We start from the raw sequence: 16,596 nt of genomic DNA, 5'->3' as shown, positions 1-16,596 counted from the left end.
CCTGGCCCCGCCCCCTCTTCCAGGCCCTGCCCCCTGCCAGGCCCCACCCCCCACTGAGCCCAGCTCCGCCCCCCTCCCTGGTCCTGGCCCTGCTCTTCTGCCAAGCCCTGCCCCCTGCCAGCCCCGCCCCCTGGCATCCTGGCCCCGCCCCCTCTGCCAGGCCCCGCCCCCAGCTGAGGCGGGGCGTGGCGTGGCGGGGCAGGTGGCGGCGGCGGCGGCGGTGGCGCTGGCGGCGGCGGGGCTGCAGGCCACGGCGGCGGCGGTGGCCAAGGTGCGGCAGCTGTGGGAGACGGGGCGGAGGCGGCGGCCCGCCGTCCTGGCCGGCCCCCCCGGCAGCGGCAAGAGCGCCACGTGGCGCGCCCTGCAGAGCGCCCTCGGCGGCCTGGCCCGCGCCCGCCACCCCTGCGGCCGCCTCGTCCGGGTGAGCCCCGGGGCGCGGGGACACGGGGACGCGGGGACGCGGGGACATGGGGACGTGGGGATGGGGGAACACAGGGACAAGGACATGGGGATGCAGAGACACGGGGACGTGGGGATGCGGAGACACGGGGGTGTGGAGACACGGGGACGTGGGGATGTGGAGACATGGGGACGTGGGGATGGGGGAACCCAGGGACATGGACATGGGGATGCGGAGACACAGGGCTGTTGGGATGTGGAGACACGGGGATGCGGAGACACGGGGACGTGGGGATGGGGGAACACAGGGACACGGACATGGGGATGCGGAGACATGGGGACGTGGGGATGCGGAGACACGGGGATGCGGGACACCAGGATGAAGGGACCCCAGAATGCAGGGATGTTGGGACACAGGGATGTGGGGATACAGGGACACAAGGGCATGGAGACGGGAATACAGAGGCATAGAGATGCGGGGACACAGGCGCATGGATATGGGGATGTGGGGACATGGGGATGTGGGGACACAGGGACATGCAGACGTGGGGACGTGGGCACATGGACGTGGGGATGCAGGCACACGGGGACACAGGCCCGTGGATCTGGGGACATGAGGATACAAGGATGCAGGGACAGGAGAAGACGGAGATCCAAGGATGCGGGGATTGGGGGCCACAGGGGCGGGTGGACACAGGCACGGGGATTCAGGGACACGGGGGCACCCCAGCTGGGGCACGGCCACCAGCCTGGTGCCTGATCCCGTCCCCGTCACCGTCCCCCCCCCGCAGGACTTCGTGCTGAACCCGAAGGCGCTGTCCCCGGGCGAGCTGTACGGCGAGTACGACCCCGACACGGGCGGCTGGGTGGACGGCGTCCTCGCGGAGCTGCTGCGCGCCGCCTGCGCCGGTAGGGCGGGCCGGGGGGGCACCCGCGGGTGCTTGACGGGGCCGGGGGGCACCCGCGGGTGCTGGCGGGGCCGGGGGGCACCCGCGGGCGCTTGACGGGGCCCCGGGCGCCGCAGACGAGAAGCCGGAGGACAAGTGGATCGTGCTGGACGGCCCCGCCGACGCCCTGTGGATGGAGGCGCTGAGCTCGGCCCTGGACGACTGCCGCGTCCTGACGCTGGGCAGCGGCGAGCGCATCGCCCTGCCCGAACAGGCGAGTGGGGGGGACGCACGGGGGGGACGGGGGGGGACACGCGGGGGACGGCCCTCACCCCTGCGTCCCCCCCCCCGCCGCAGGTCTCCCTACTCTTCGAGGTGGAGGACCTGGCCGCCGCCTCGCCCGCCGCCGTCTCCCGCTGCGGCGTCGTCTACATGGACTACGGCGCCCTGGGCTGGAAGCCCTACGTGCTCTCCTGGCTCGGCACCCGCCCCCAGGTACCGCGCGGCCGCCGGGAAAGCCCCCGCCATCCCCGGTGCCATGCCGGGCTGGTCACCGGCACGACCGGGCTCGTCCCCGGTGCAACGCCGCAAGGCCAGGCTGGTCACCGGCACAACCGGGCTTGTCCCTAGTGTGACACCACGAGGCCAGACTCATCCCAGGCACAACTGTGCTTGTCCCTGGCGCAGCGCCACGAGGCCAGGCTCATTCCCAATGCGAGCGGGCTCGTCCCCAGCGTGGCACCGCGAGGCCAGGCTCGTCCCTGGTGTGACCAGGCTTGTCCCTGGCGCGGCACCATGAGGCCGGGCTCGTCCCTGGCACGACTGTGCTTGTCCCTGGTGCGGCGCCACGAGGCCGGGCTCGTCCCCAGCCCGGCACTGCGAGGCCGGGCTCATCCCCGGTGTGAGCGGGCTTGTCCCCGGTGTGACGCCGCCTCGTCCCCGGCGTGACGCCGCCTCGTCCCCGGCGTGACGCCGCCTTGCCACCTCCTTTGTCCCCGGGCAGGACGAGGCGGCGACGCTGCGGCGCCTCTTTGACAAGTTCCTGGAGCCGCTGCTGGCGTTCAAGGCGGCGCAGTGCCGCGAGCCGGTGCCCCTGGGCGAGGCGGCCGCCGTCGCCTCCCTCTGCAAGCTCTACGCCGCCCTGGCCACGCCGGAGAATGGGGTAGGCGACGGCGACGGCGACGGGGACGGGAGCCACCGCCGTGCCGCCACCGCCGCGCCGCCGCCTTTCCCGGCGCAGCCCCGCTGCCCCTCTTGCACTATCCCGCTTCTTTTTGCCGTATTCCTCTGCTTTTTCCAACGTTCTTCCCCTTTTTCGGGTATTTTTCCCCTTTTTCCAGTATTTCTCCCCTTTTTTGGGGGCCTTTGCCCTGTTTCTTTGCACTGTCCCCCTGCTTTTGGCGGCCTCGCTCTCCTCTTCCTGGGATTCCTCCCCGGTTTGCCGCGGCCTTTCTCTTTTTACCTCTTTCATCCCTCTTTTTCACACTGTTCCTCTTCTTTTGGTCGCTCTTCTCCCTTTTTCTCGCTGCATCGCTCCCCTTTCCGCAGCAGTTTCCCCCTGTTTTGGGCTGTCGCTCCCCTTTCCACAGCGGTTTCCCCCCGTTTCAGGGCATCGCTCCCCTTCCCGCAGCGGTTTTTGCAGGATTCCTCCCCGTTTTGCGCTGTCGCTCCCCTTCCCGCAGCGGTTTTTGCAGGATTCCTCCCCGTTTCACACCGTCGCTCCCCTTCCCGCAGCGTTTTTTGTAGGATTCCTCCCCGTTTTGCGCCATCGTTTCCCTTCCCGCAGCGTTTTTTGCAGGATTCCTCCCCGTTTCACACCGTCGCTCCCCTTCCCGCAGCGTTTTTTGTAGGATTCCTCCCCGTTTTGCGCCATCGTTTCCCTTCCCGCAGCGTTTTTTGCAGGATTCCTCCCCGTTTCGCGCCATCACTCCCCTTCCCACAGCAGTTTTTGCAGGATTCCTGCCCGTTTCGCGCTGTCGCTTCCTTTTCTGCAGCAGTTTTTGCAGGATTCCTCCTCGTTTTGCACCGTCGCTCCCCTTCCCGCAGCGGTTTTTGCAGGATTCCTCCCCGTTTCGCGCCGTCGCTCCCCTTCCCGCAGCGGTTTTTGCAGGATTCCTCCCCGTTTCGTGCTGTCGCTCCCCTTCCCGCAGCGGTTTTTGCAGGATTCCTCCCCATTTCAGGGCATTGCTCCCCTTCCCGCAGCGGTTTTTGCAGGATCCCTCCCCGTTTCGCGCCGTCGCTCCCCTTCCCGCAGCGGTTTTTGCGCGCCGGCCGTCCCGCAGGCCGCGGCGCGGGTCCCTCGGTGGCGGTGGTGCCGCGGCAGCGCCCCTTCCCGCCCGCCTCGAGCCCCCCCCCCGGCGCCTCCTTGCCCGCAGGTGGGCGCCGGCGCCCGCGACCCGGCGCTGCTGGAGCTCCTCTTCCTCTTCAGCCTGGTGTGGGCGGTGGGCGGCGCCGTGGACGAGGCCGGCCGCAAGCGCCTCGACGCCTGCCTCCGCGAGATGGACGCCTCCTTCCCCAGCAAGGTGCCGCCGCCGCCGCCGCCGCCGGGACGCCCCGGGGTGCCCGCGCCGGCCCCTCACCGCCTCCGCCTGTCCCCCCCCAGGACACCGTCTACGACTATTTCGTGGACCCCAAGAAGAAGGCCTGGGCCTCCTTTGAGGAGCTGCTGCCCACCGCGTGGCGCTACCCGCCCGAGTGAGTGGGGATGGCGGGCGCCGCACCTCGACCCAGGTGCCACCGCAGCTTGTCCCTGGCACCACAGGTTGTCCACAACCACCATAGCTCATCCCAGGTGCCACCATGGCTCATCCCTGGTGCCGTGGGTCATCCCCCGGCCACCGCGCCTCAGCCCAGGTGCCATGGCTTGTCCCCAAGCACTGCGGCTTGTCCCTGGCACCATGGCTCATCCCTGGCACTACACCTTGTCCCTGGTGCCGTGGTTTGTCCCTGGCCACCACAGCTCGTCCCAGGTGCCGCCACAGCTTGTCCCTGGTGCCATGGCTTGTCCATGGCCACCGTGGCTCATCCTAGGTGCCACCATGGCTTGTCCCTGATGCCACGGCTTGTCCTTGGTACCATGGCTTGTCTACGGCCACTGTGGCTCATCCCAGGTGCCACCACGGCTTGTCCCTGATGCCACGGCTTGTCCCTGGCGCCATGTCTTGTCCACGGCCACCGCGGCTCATCCCAGGTGCCACCACGGCTTGTCCCTGGCACCGCAGCTCGTCCCAGGCACCACAGCTCGTCCCCGGTGCCAGCCGGGCACGGTGCAGCCACGTGTCTCGGTGCAGCACGGCCTCGGGGCTCGGCGTGGCGTTACCCCCCTCGCCGCCACCCCCCGACCCCGACCGGGCCTCCTGTCGCCCCCAGCGCCCCCTTCTACGAGCTGCTGGTGCCCACGGCGGACACGGCGCGCTACCAGTACCTGGCGCGGGCGCTGCTGGCCGCCGGCAGCCCCGCGCTCCTCGTGGCGCCGCCGGGCGCCGGCAAGACGGCGCTGGCCCGCGGCCTCCTGCGGGGCCTCGACGCCGCCCGCTGGGCCCAGCTCGCCCTCAGCGTGTCGGCGCGGACGACGGCGGCGGGGCTGCGCGGCGCCCTGCGCGGCCGGCTGGAGAAGCGCGCCAAGGGCACGTACGCGCCGGCGGGCGGCCGCCGCCTCGCCGCCTTCCTCGACGACCTCAACCTGCCGGCGCCCGACGCCGCCGGCGCCCGGCCGCCCCTCGAGCTGCTGCGCCTCTGCCTGGAGCACGGCGTCTGGTACCAGCGCGCCGGCGCCCCGGCCCGCCGCCGCGTCCAGGTGGGGATGGGGGACGGGGGGACGGGGGGAACGGGGGGACAGGGGGGACGGGCGCCCACCGGCCTCCCCTCCGCGCAGGGCTTGGCGCTGCTGGCGGCCATGGCCCCGCCGGGGGGCGGCCGCGGCCCCCTGCCGCCCCGGCTCCAGTGGCGCTTCAACCTGCTCAACATGAACGGCCCCACGGTGAGAGGAGGCTGCTGCCGCCGCCCCCCCCCCCGCGTTTGCCCCCCGCCGCGGCGCGTTTGCCCCCTTGGCACGGCGCATTTGCCCCCGCTGCGGCGCGTTTGCCACCTGACGTGTTGTATTTGCTCCCCACATGCCCTGTTTGTCCCCCTGGTGCGTCACATTTGCCCCCCACATGCCCTGTTTGCCCCCCAGCGTGCCACGTTTGCCCCCCCTCTCCCCTCAGTGCGTCACGTTTGCCCCCCCCCCCCCGGCACACGGCGTTTGCCCCCAGTGTGTTGCGTTTGCCCCAGGTATGTTGTGTTTGCCCCCTTGGTGCACCGCGTTTGCCCCCGGCAGGCTGCGTTTGCCCCCGGCCTGCCAGAGTCGCCCCCGACACGCTGGGTTTTGCCCCCGTCGTGCTGGGTTTTGCCCCCCAAACGCTGCAGTTGCCCCCCACATGCCAGGTTTCACCCCCCCAAACGCCATGGTTGCCCCCCGCGTGCCGGGTTTCGCCCTCCCAAACGCCGCGGTTGCCCCCCGCGTGCCGGGTTTCACCCCCCAAACACCGCGGTTGCCCCCCGCGTGCCGGGTTTTGCCCCCCAAACGCCACGGTTGCCCCCCGCATGCTGGGTTTCACCCCCCAAACACCGCGGTTGCCCCCCGCGTGCCGGGTTTCACCCCCCAAACACCGCGGTTGCCCCCCGCGTGCTGGGTTTCACCCCCCAAACGCCGCAGTTGCCCCCTACCTGCCGGGTTTCGCCCCCCAAACGCCGCGGTTGCCCCCCGCGTGCCGGGTTTCGCCCCCGTCCCGGCGCCTCGGCGCCCGTTTCGGGGTGCCGGGCGGCGGTGGGGGGGCGAGGGGGGACGCGGGCTGCCGGCCGCCCCCCAGGAGGCGCAGGCGCGGGGCGTCTTCGGGGCGCTGCTGGCGCAGAAGCTGCAGGACTTCGAGGGGGCCGTGAAGGCGGCGGGGGCGGCGCTGCCGGCCGCCACCCTGGAGCTGCTGGGCGCCGTGCGCCGCCGCTTCCCCCCCGTGCCCGCCACGAGCCACTACCAGTTCAGCCTGCGCGACGTCGCCAAGGTGAGGGACGGGGACGGGGACGGGGATGGGGCCCCCCGCGTGCGCCCCCCCCGGCCCCGTCCCCACGGCGCGGGGCCGCCGCAGGTCTTCCAGGGCCTGCTGCGGGCGCACAAGGACGTCCACGACACCAAGAGCAGCTTCATCCGCCTCTGGATCCACGAGTGCTTCAGGTGTGTGGGCGGGTCCCTCCTGGGGTGACGGGTCCCTCCCCGGGGTAACAGGTATCTCGCCAGGGTGACAGGTTCCTCCCCGGGGTGACAGGTTCCTCCTGGGGTGACAGGTCCCTCCCCAGGGTGACGGGTTCTTCCTGGGGTGACAGGTTTCTCCCTGGGGTGACAGGTATCTCCTGGGGGTGACAGGTTCCTCCCCAGGGTGACGGGTTCCTCCTTGGGGTGACAGGTATCTCCCGGGGGTGACGGGTCCATCCCAGGGTGACAGGTTCCTCCTGGGGTGATGGGTTCCTCTCCGGGTGACAGGTATTTCCCGGGGGTGACAGGTTCCTCCCGGGGGTGACAGGTATCCCCCGGGGGTGACGGGTCCTTCTCTAAGATAACAGGTCCTTCCTGGGGTGACAGGTTCCTCCCCGGGGTGACAGGTTCTTTCTGGGGTGACAAGTTCCTCCTGTGGTTACAGATTCCTTCCCAGGGTGTTGGGTCTCTCCTGGGGTGACAAGTTCTTATTGGGGTGACAGGTCTTTCCCTAGGGCAACAGGTCCCTTTCCATAGGTGACAGGTTCCTCCCTGTGGGGACGGGTCCTTCCCTAGCGGTGGCACCAGGGGACATGGGAGGACGTGGGCGCTCCTTGCACAGGGACAGGGGAGGATCCGGGTGCCCGCGTTGGGGGGACGGAGGGTGACGCGAGGGCGGCAGGGTGACGCGGGAGGGGGGGACGCGGGCGCCCCAGGGTGTTCTCGGACCGGCTGGTGGACGCGGGCGACGCCGAGGCCTTCGCGGGGCTCCTGGGCGAGAAGCTGGGCGCCTTCTTCGACCTGCCCTTGCACCGCGCGTGCCCCGAGCGGCAGCCGCCCCTCTTCGGTGAGCCGGACGCCTGGGCCCCGCCGCCGGGCAGGGCGGGGCTCCCGGACGCCTGGGTCCCTCCGGGGGTAGGGGGGACGGGGTGGGGGTCCCGGACACCTGGGTCCTTCCACAGGTGGGGGGAATGGGGTGGGGGTCCCGGATGCCTGGGTCTCTCCGGAGGTGGGGGGGACGGGGGTCCCGGACGCCTGGGCCCCACTGCCAGGCAGGGTGGGGCTCCCGGACGCCTGGGTCTTCCCACAGGTGGGGGGAGCAGGGTGGGGGGTCCCAGACACCTGGGTTCCTCCGGAGATGGGGGGAACGGGGGTCCCGGACGCCTGGGTCCCTCCGGAGGTGGGGGGGGGATGGGGGTCCCGGACGCCTGGGTCCCCACTGAGGTGGGGGTGGTGGGGGCACCTGGACACCTGGGTCCTCCCACAGGTGGGGGGAGCAGGGTGGGGGTCCCGGACGCCCGGGTCCCCGCGGAAGCGGGGGCGCCCGGACGCCTGGGCCCTGAGCAGGGTGGGGGGGGGGGGGGCGGCAGGAGACTTCATGGGCCGGCGGCGGGTGTACGAGGAGCTGGGCGACGCCGGGGCGCTGCGGGCCGAGCTGGAGCGGGTGCTGGGCGAGCACAACCGGGCGCCCGGCGCCCACCCCCTCCGCCTGGTGCTCTTCCGCGAGGCCATCGAGCACGGTGAGGGGCGCCGGGGGGCAGACGGGGGGCCCGGCGGGGCAGATGGGGGGGAAAAGGGGGTCCCAGGAGGGCAGATGGGAGGCCCGGGGGGGCAAATGGGGCTCCCGGGGGTGCAGATGGGGGGCCTGGGGGGGAAAGGGGGAGCTTGGGGGGCAAATGGGGGTTCTGGGGTGGGTGTTGCCACATGGCGTGTCCTCGCTCACACGTGTGCCGTGCACAGTGACACACGTGGCCCACAGGGCAGGGGATCCCGTGTCCCCTGCTCATGTGTGTGCCCTGCAGTGACCCACATGATCTGTGGGGCGGGGGGGGGTCCCATGTCCCCACTCACGTGTGTGCCATGCGCAGTGACGTGTGTGGTCTTTGGGGCGGGGGGGGTCCTGTGTCCCCGCTCACACGCGTGTGCCCCGTGCAGTGACCCGCGTGGCCCGCGCCGTGGGGCAGGGGGGTCCCGTGTCCCCGCTCACACGCGTGTGCCCCGTGCAGTGACCCGCGTGGCCCGCGCCGTGGGGCAGGGGGTCCCGTGTCCCCGCTCACACGTGTGTGCCCCGTGCAGTGACCCGCGTGGCCCGCGCCGTGGGGCAGGGGGTCCCGTGTCCCCGCTCACACGCGTGTGCCCCGTGCAGTGACCCGCGTGGCCCGCGCCGTGGGGCAGGGGGTCCCGTGTCCCCGCTCACACGTGTGTGCCCCGTGCAGTGACCCGCGTGGCCCGCGCCGTGGGGCAGGGGGTCCCGTGTCCCCGCTCACACGCGTGTGCCCCGTGCAGTGACCCGCGTGGCCCGCGCCGTGGGGCAGGGGGTCCCGTGTCCCCGCTCACACGCGTGTGCCCCGTGCAGTGACCCGCGTGGCCCGCGCCGTGGGGCAGCCCGGGGGCCACATGCTGCTGCTGGGGGCTGGGGGCAGCGGGCGCCGCAGCCTGGCCCGCCTGGGGGTCCGCCTCTGCCGCCTGCGCCTGGCCCCGCCCCCCGCGGGGCCCCGCCTCTGCCAGTGTGAGTACCGCCCCCCCGCTGCCTGGCCACACCCCCTGCACCCAGCCCCCCCCCCCGCTGCCTGGCCACGCCCCCTCCCCTATTCACCTCATCCTCCCTTATTCACACCACCTTCTGCCTGGCCAGGCCCCCCTCCACCCGGCCCCACCCCTTCTGCTTGGCCACGCCCCCTCCCCACCTCAGCCACGCCCAGTCCTTTGAAAGACTCTTCTATGCCCTGCTTTCTGGCTTAGGCTCCTCCCCTGTTCTCTCAGTCCTTCCCTCTTTTCCATTGGCTCTTCCCTTTATGATAAGCTTTTCCTTTTCTTGTCCAGGCTCCTCCCCTTCCTGATCAGGCTCCACCTCTTTTTACACAAGCTCCTCCCCTAGTCTCAGTTGTCCTGTTCTTGTACAAGTCCCGCCTCTTGCTGCTTGGGCCTCTCCCCTTGTAACAAGCCCCGCCCAGCAACTGCCACCTGCCCCACACTCCTTCCCCTTTTCCTGAGGCCACACCCACTGGGCGGGGCTCCCTGCTTCCAGCCCCTCCCCTTTCCCTGTGGTTCCGCCTGGGTGGGGCGAGGGGGAGGGCTAGGGTGGGGGGGTGGGGCCAGGGGCAGGGTCAGGCCATGACAGACAAGCCCACACCAGTGCGGGGGTGGGGGGTAGAGCTGTGGGCGGGGCCAGGTGGGGGAGGGGCCTCGCTGACCCCACCCCCCCGGGCACAGACCTGCAGGAGCTGGTGGGGGGTAAGGGCGGGAGCTGGTGGGGGGGGGTAAGGGCAGGGCTGTGGGAGGCGGGGCCAGGAGGGGGCGTGGTCTCTCTGACCCCGCCCCCCCGCCGGGCGCAGACCTGCGGGAGCTGGTGGCGGAGGTGGGGGCCGGGGGGGGCCCGGTGGCCCTGCTGCTGGCCGACAGCCAGCTGCCCCCCGACGAGGCCCTGGAGCACCTGCAGGGGCTGCTGGCCGTGGGGGAGGCGCCTGGCCTCTGCGCCCCCCCCCACTGGGAGCAGGTGGGCGCCGGCACCCCCCCCTCCCCGGGGTCCCCCCGGGTCCCCGGCCCCCCCCCACGGGATCCCCATCCCCACTCAGGTGTCCCCAAATCCCCCCCCTCCTCCATGGGGTTGCTGCTCCCCTCTGGGGTCCACAATTCCCTCCCTGGGGTCCCCAACCCCCCCATGGGGTTCCTGCTCCCTACCTCAGGGTCCCTGGGGTCCCCACTGCCACCCCAGGGGTCCCCGGGGTCCTCAATTCCCCCCCAGGGGGTCCCCAATCCCCCCCATGGGGTTCCTGCTCCCCCCCGGGGTTCCTAATGCCCCGGCCCGGGGTCCCCACTGCCACCCAGCGGGTCCCTGGGGTCCCCAATCCCCCCCATGGGGTTCCTGCTACCCCCCTCAGGGTCCCTGGGGTCCCCCTGGGGTCCCAGGGGATCCCCAATCCCCCCCATGGGGTTCCTGCTCCCACCCCGGGGTTCCTAATGCCCCAGCCCGGGGTCCCCACTGCCACCCAGCGGGTCCCTGGGGTCCCCAATCCCCCCCATGGGGTTCCTGCTCCCCCCCTCAGGGTCCCTGGGGTCCCCCTGGGGTCCCAGGGGATCCCCAATCCCCCCCATGGGGTTCCTGCTCCCACCCTGGGGTTCCTAATGCCCCGGCCCGGGGTCCCCACTGCCACCCAGCGGGTCCCTGGGGTCCCCAATCCCCCCCATGGGGTTCCTGCTACCCCCCTCAGGGTCCCTGGGGTCCCCCTGGGGTCCCAGGGGATCCCCAATCCCCCCCATGGGGTTCCTGCTCCCACCCCGGGGTTCCTAATGCCCCGGCCTGGGGTCCCCACTGCCACCCAGCGGGTCCCTGGGGTCCCCAATCCCCCCCATGGGGTTCCTGCTACCCCCCTCAGGGTCCCTGGGGTCCCCCTGGGGTCCCAGGGGATCCCCAATCCCCCCCATGGGGTTCCTGCTCCCACCCTGGGGTTCCTAATGCCCCGGCCCGGGGTCCCCACTGCCACCCAGCGGGTCCCTGGGGTCCCCAATCCCCCCCATGGGGTTCCTGCTCCCACCCTCAGGGTCCCCAGGGTCCCCCATCCTACCCAGGGGATCCCCAATCCCCCCCCCAGGGGGTCCCTGCTCCCCACAGGGGCTCCGCAGGGTCCCGGCCGTACGCCAGGGGGGCTCCCGGCCGGCACGGCGTCACCCGTGGGTGCCCCCCTCCTCCCCCCCCCCCAGATGGAGGCGCAGGTGCGGGCGGCGGCGCGGGCGGCCAGCGTCGCCGAGGGCCCCGCGGACGGGCTGCGGGCCTTCCTGGCGCAGCGGGTGCGCCGCGACCTGCGGGTGCTGCTGTGCCTCAGCCCCGCCGGCGAGGCCTTCCGGTGAGCGGGGGGGCACTCTCGGGACCCCCCCTCCCCCCCCGTGTGCCCCCCGACCCCCGCTCAGCCCTCTGCCCCCCTCCTCCCCCCCCCAGCACCCGCCTGTGGCAGTTCCCGGCGCTGCTGGCCTGCAGCACCCTCGACTGGGTGGGCGCCTGGCCCCGCTCGGCCCTGCTGGAGGTGGCCCACAAGTCCCTGGAGGGGCTGGAGCTGGGCCCCGAGCCCGAGGTGAGACCCCCGCGCCGCCCCCCCCCGGGCCCCCGCACGTGGGGTGGGGGTCCCCTGCGCCACCGTAGAGACACTGCACCTGGGGCGGGGGTCCCCCGCGCTGCCCTAGAGACACCCACGTGTGGGGTGGGTGCCCCCCGCGCTGCCCTAGAGCTCCCCACGGCGCCCCAGAACCAGCCCCATGTGGGGTGGGTGTCCCCATGCCACCCTAGAGACACCCATGTGTGGGGTGGGTGCCCCCCGTGCTGCCCTAGAGCTCCCCACGGCACCCCAGAACCAGCCCAATGTGGGGTGGGGACCCCCCATGCCACCCTAGAGACACTGCACCTGGGGGGGGTGCTCCCCACGGCACCCCAGAACCAGCCCAATGTGGGGTGGGGACCCCCCGTGCCACCCTAGAGACACCCACTTGTGGGGTGGGTGCCCCCTGCGCTGCCCTAGAGCTCCCCACAGCACCCCAGAACCAGCCCAATGTGGGGTGGGTGCCCCTTGCACCACCCTAGAGACACCCAGGTGTGGGGTGGGTGCCCCCCACGCTGCCCTAGAGCTCCCTACGGTGCCTCAGAGACACCTTTGTGTGGGGCGGGAGCCCCCAGAGCCGGCCCCATGTGGGGTGGGGGCCCGCGGTGCCCCCCCGGAGCCAGCCCCACATGAGGTGGGTGCTGCCTAGTGCCGGGTGCCCCCGTGAGCCGTCCCCACATGGGACGGGTGTCCCCCTACCCCATCCCCCCCCGGGCGCAGGCACCCCGTCCCCATCCCCACAGGCGCCCTATCCCCGTCCCTGTCCCCCTGGGTGGCAGGTTCCCTGTCCCCATCCCCCTGGGTGGGGGTGCCCCGTCCCCGTCCCTCCGGGCTCCCCCTCCCCGCGGGCGCCCTGTCCTCGTCCCCCTGGGCACGGACTCCCTGTCCCCGTGGGCTCCCCGTCCCCGCGGGTGCCCTGTCCTCATCCCCCTGGGTTCCCCGTCCCCATGGACTCCCTGTCCCCGTCCCCCCAGGCTCCCTGTCTCTGTGGGCACCCTGTGCCCGTCCCCCCGGGCTCCCTGTCCCCGCGGACTCCCCGTGCTTGTCCCTGTCCCCGCGGACTCCCTGTCCCCGTCCCCCCGGGCTCCCGGTCCTCGTGGGCACCCCGTGCTCGTCCCCCTGGGCACGGACTCCCTGTCTCCATCCCCCCAGGCTCCCTGTCCCTGTGGTACCCTGTCTTCGTCCCCCTGGGCTCCCCGTGCCTGTCCCCGTCCCCCTGGGCACGGACTCCCCGTCCCCCCAGGCTCCCCAGCCCCATGGGCGCCCTGTTCTTGTCCCCCCAGGCTCCCCGTCCCTGCGGGTGCCCCGTGCCTGTCCCCGCAGACTCCCCATCTCCGTTCCCCTGGGCTCCCCATCCCCGCGGGCGTCCCATTTTCATCCCCCTGGGCACGGACTTCCCGTCCCCGTCCCCCCGGGCTCCCTGTCCCCGCGGGCGCCTCGTCCCTGTCCCCCTGGGCTCCCTGTCCCCACGGACGCCCCTGAGGCGGGTGCGGGTGCCCAGGCGCGGGGCGCCGTGGCGGAGGCCTTGGCGACGGTGCACGCGGCGGCGGCCGCCCGGGCCCGCAAGGTGCTGGAGGAGGCTCAGCGCCACAGCTACGTGCTGCCCCGCACCTACCTCGACCTGCTGGGCGCCTACAAGAGGTGGGGCCGGGGGGGGGCCCGGGGGGGTGGGCACCCAGCTGGGGGGGTCCTGGGGGTGCCAGGGACCAGTCTGGGGGGGGCTGGCACCCGTATGGGGGTCCCAAGGGGGGGCAGGGACCGGTCTGGGGGGGGGTTGGCACCCATATGGGGGTCCCAAGGGGGGGCAGGGACCGGTCTGGGGGGGGGTTGGCACCCATATGGGGGTCCCAAGGGGGGGCAGGGACCGGTCTGGGGGGGCTGGCACCCGTATGGGGGTCCCAAGGGGGGGCAGGGACCCATATGGGGGTCCTGGGGGGGCAGGGACCAGTCTGGGGATGGGGCTGGCACCCATATGGGGGTCCCGGGGGGGGAAGGGACTGGTCTGAGGGGGGGCTGGCACCCATATGGGGGTCCCGGGGGGGGCAGGGACCGGTCTGGGGACGGGGCTGGCACCCATATGGGGGTTCTGGGGGGGGCAGGGACCAGTCTGGCATCTCAGGGGACATTTTGGGGGGGCCATAGCTGGGCCGGGCACCCCCAGGGGCCATTTTTGGGGGGCGGCAGGCGGGTCAGGTGCCCCAGGGACCATTTTGGGGGGGTCATAGCTGGGTCAGGCACCCCCGGGGGCCATTTTGGGGGGGTGGTAGCCAGGCCAGGTGCCCCAGGAGCCATTTTGTGGGGCCGTAGCCGGGCCGGACGCCCCCCACCCCTCTCCCGGGGGGCCCTTTTTGGGGGGGCAGGAGGGCGGGCACCCACGCGCGGCCCCCCAATCCTGGCGCAGGCTGCTGGCGGAGAAGCGGGCGGCGCTGGGGCGGGCGGCGGGGCGCCTGCGCGGCGGGCTGGCGCGCCTGGAGGAGACGCTGGGTGCCGCTCTCCGCATATGCCTGTCCCTCGACTGTCCCTCGAGCTGGCCCAGCGCCCGGCCGCATGGCTGCAGCTGCGAGGCGACGACTGCCTGCGCCAGCGCGCGCACAGCCGACGGCCGACAGCGGCGACAGGGCCCGGCCGACGAGCAGCAGAAGTGCCCCCCGCGGGGGGGATCTGCGGGGTCCTGAAGGGATCTAGAGGGTCCGGGGGCATCTCACGGGGTCTTGGATGGTGAGGTCTGACAGTCCTGGATGGGGTCTGGAGGGTCCTGACCTCGATGGGGTCTGGATGGGTCTGGATGGTCTCTCAGGGTCCTTGGATGGGGTCTGGATGGTCCTGGGGGGATCTCACAGGTCCTGGACGGGGTCTGGATGGTCCTGGGGGAGGTCTCACAGGTCCGGATGGGGTCTGGAGGGTTCTGGGGGGATCCTGGGGGTCCTAGAGAGGATCTAGAGGGTCCCGGGGGCATCTCACGGGGGTCTTGGACGGGGTCTGGAGGGTCCCAGGGAGATCTCACAGGTCCTGGATGGGGTCTGGAGGGTCCTGGGAGGACCTCATGGGTCTTGGATGGGGTCTGGAGGGAGTCCCAGGGGATCCTGGAGGTCCCAGGGGGATCTTGTGGGTCTTGGACAGGGTCTGGAGGGTCTTGGGGGAGATCTTGTGGGTCCTGGATGGGGTCTGGAGGGTCCCAGGGGGATCTTGCGGGTCTGGGATGGGGTCTGGATGGTCCTGGGGGGATCCCAGGGGTCCTGGAGAGGATCTAGAGGGTCCCGGGGGGATCTTGCAGATCTTGGATGGGGTCTGGATGGTCCTGGGGGAGATCTTGTGGGTCCTGGATGGGGTCTGGAGGGTCCTGGGAGAGATCTCACGGGTCCTGGATGGGGTCTGGAGGGTCCCAGGGAGATCTTGCGGGTCCGTGATGGGGTCTGGAGGGTCCCGGGGGCATCCTGGGGGTCCTGCATGGGGTCTGGAGGGTCCCGGGGGGATCTTGTGGGTCCGGGATGGGGTCTGGAGGGTCCTGGGGAGATCTTGCGGGTCCTGGATGGGATCTGGAGGGTCCCAGGGGGATCCTGGGGGTCCTGTATGGAGTCTGGAGGGTCGTGGGGGGCATCTCGTGGGTCTTGGACAGGGTCTGGGGGGGTCACGGGGGATCCTGGGGGTCCCAGGGGGATCCCAGGGTTCCTGGATGGGGTCTGGGGGGGGGTCGCGGGGGTTCAGGGCCCCAGTGACACGTCCCCGGCGCAGACGGTGGCGGCCAACAGCGAGAAGATCAGCGAGGAGGAGCTGCAGTGCCGGGCGCTGGCCGAGGAGGCCCAGCGCGACCTGGACGAGGCCATGCCCGCCCTCGAGGAGGCCATGAGGGTGCGGGGACGCGGGGACGCACGGGCAGACTGCGGGGACATGGGGATGGTGGGGACACGGGGATGGGGCTGTGGGGACGTGGGGATGGTGAGGACGTGGGGAATGGGGCTGTGGGAACTCAGGGATGCAGGGATGGGGCTGTGGGGACACGGGGATGGTGAGGACACAGGGATGGGGACGTGGGGACATGGGGATGGTGGGAACATGGGGAATGGGGCCGTGGGGACATGAGGATGACAGGGACACAGGGATGGGGACACAGGGATGCGGGGATGGGGCTGTGGGGACACAGGGATGGTGAGGACACAGGGATGGGGCCGTGGGGACTCAGGGACGCGGGGATGGTGCTGTGGGGATGGTGACTGCCGGGACGGGGTGTGCGGGCAGCGGTGGTGGTGCCGGTGCCGGTGACGCCGGTGCCGGCGGCAGGCGCTGGAGTCGCTGAACAAGAAGGACCTGACGGAGATCAAGTCGTACGGGCGCCCGCCGGGGCTGGTGGAGACGGTGCTGCAGGCCGTGATGATCCTGCGGGGCAGCGAGCCCACCTGGGCTGAGGCCAAGCGCCAGCTCGGTAGGGGCGGGGCCTCCCGGGGGCGGGGCCATCCCAGGGGGTGGGGCTTCCCGGGGGTGGGGCTTCCCCATGGCAGGGGGGCATGGGGAGGGGTGGGGCAGCGAGCCCACCTGGGCCGAGGCCAAGCGCCAGCTCGGTAGGGGCGGGGCCTCCCGGGGGCGGGGCCATCCCAGGGGGCGGGGCTTCCCGGGGAGGTGGGGCTTCCCCATGGCAGGGGGGCATGGGGAGGGGCGGGGCAGTGAGCCCACCTGGGCTGAGGCCAAGCGCCAGCTCGGTAGGGGTGGGGCCTCGCAGGGGTGGGGCCTGTGAGGGGCGGGGCCTCATGGGGGCGTGGCTAGGGCATGGGCAGGCCATCCCCTCTGGGGGCGGGGCCACCAGCCCCCCCCCCCCGGGCTGAAGCAAGTCAGCCATTGGGTGAGGGTAGGGCCTGGGCGGAGCATGGGGAAGGGCTTGGGGGGGGGAAGGGGCGGGGCTGGGTGGGAGGAGGTGGGTGTGGTGTGGGGGGCGGGGCTGGAGGAGAGGGGGCGGGGCCTGGCAGGGTGAGGCAGAGGGGAAGGGGCTGGGGCTGGTGCT

The 16,596-nt window shown here is 72.2% G+C and overlaps 1 protein-coding gene across 1 annotated transcript in view; it reads left to right on the top strand.

Moving 5' to 3' along the window:
- LOC136995230 (dynein axonemal heavy chain 2-like) overlaps positions 1-16,596 on the top strand; it is a 57,325-nt gene that overhangs the window by 18,916 nt on the left and 21,813 nt on the right. The window contains 21 exon segments of the mRNA XM_067315054.1: positions 203-421; positions 1,191-1,308; positions 1,424-1,560; positions 1,644-1,781; positions 2,290-2,448; positions 3,662-3,808; positions 3,889-3,980; positions 4,656-5,076; positions 5,161-5,265; positions 6,137-6,325; positions 6,410-6,495; positions 7,230-7,360; positions 7,884-8,033; positions 8,870-9,022; positions 9,849-10,009; positions 11,215-11,357; positions 11,450-11,582; positions 13,105-13,244; positions 14,005-14,087; positions 15,220-15,452; positions 15,882-16,023. Coding sequence (XP_067171155.1) covers positions 203-421; positions 1,191-1,308; positions 1,424-1,560; positions 1,644-1,781; positions 2,290-2,448; positions 3,662-3,808; positions 3,889-3,980; positions 4,656-5,076; positions 5,161-5,265; positions 6,137-6,325; positions 6,410-6,495; positions 7,230-7,360; positions 7,884-8,033; positions 8,870-9,022; positions 9,849-10,009; positions 11,215-11,357; positions 11,450-11,582; positions 13,105-13,244; positions 14,005-14,087; positions 15,220-15,452; positions 15,882-16,023 — 3,280 coding nt within the window.

Source organism: Apteryx mantelli, chromosome 40 (genome assembly GCF_036417845.1).
Source record: "Apteryx mantelli isolate bAptMan1 chromosome 40, bAptMan1.hap1, whole genome shotgun sequence".
NCBI classification, from domain to species: Eukaryota; Metazoa; Chordata; class Aves; order Apterygiformes; family Apterygidae; genus Apteryx; species Apteryx mantelli.
The sequence above is the reverse complement of the archived record's forward strand: the minus strand, read 5'-3'. Positions and strand labels throughout refer to the sequence as shown.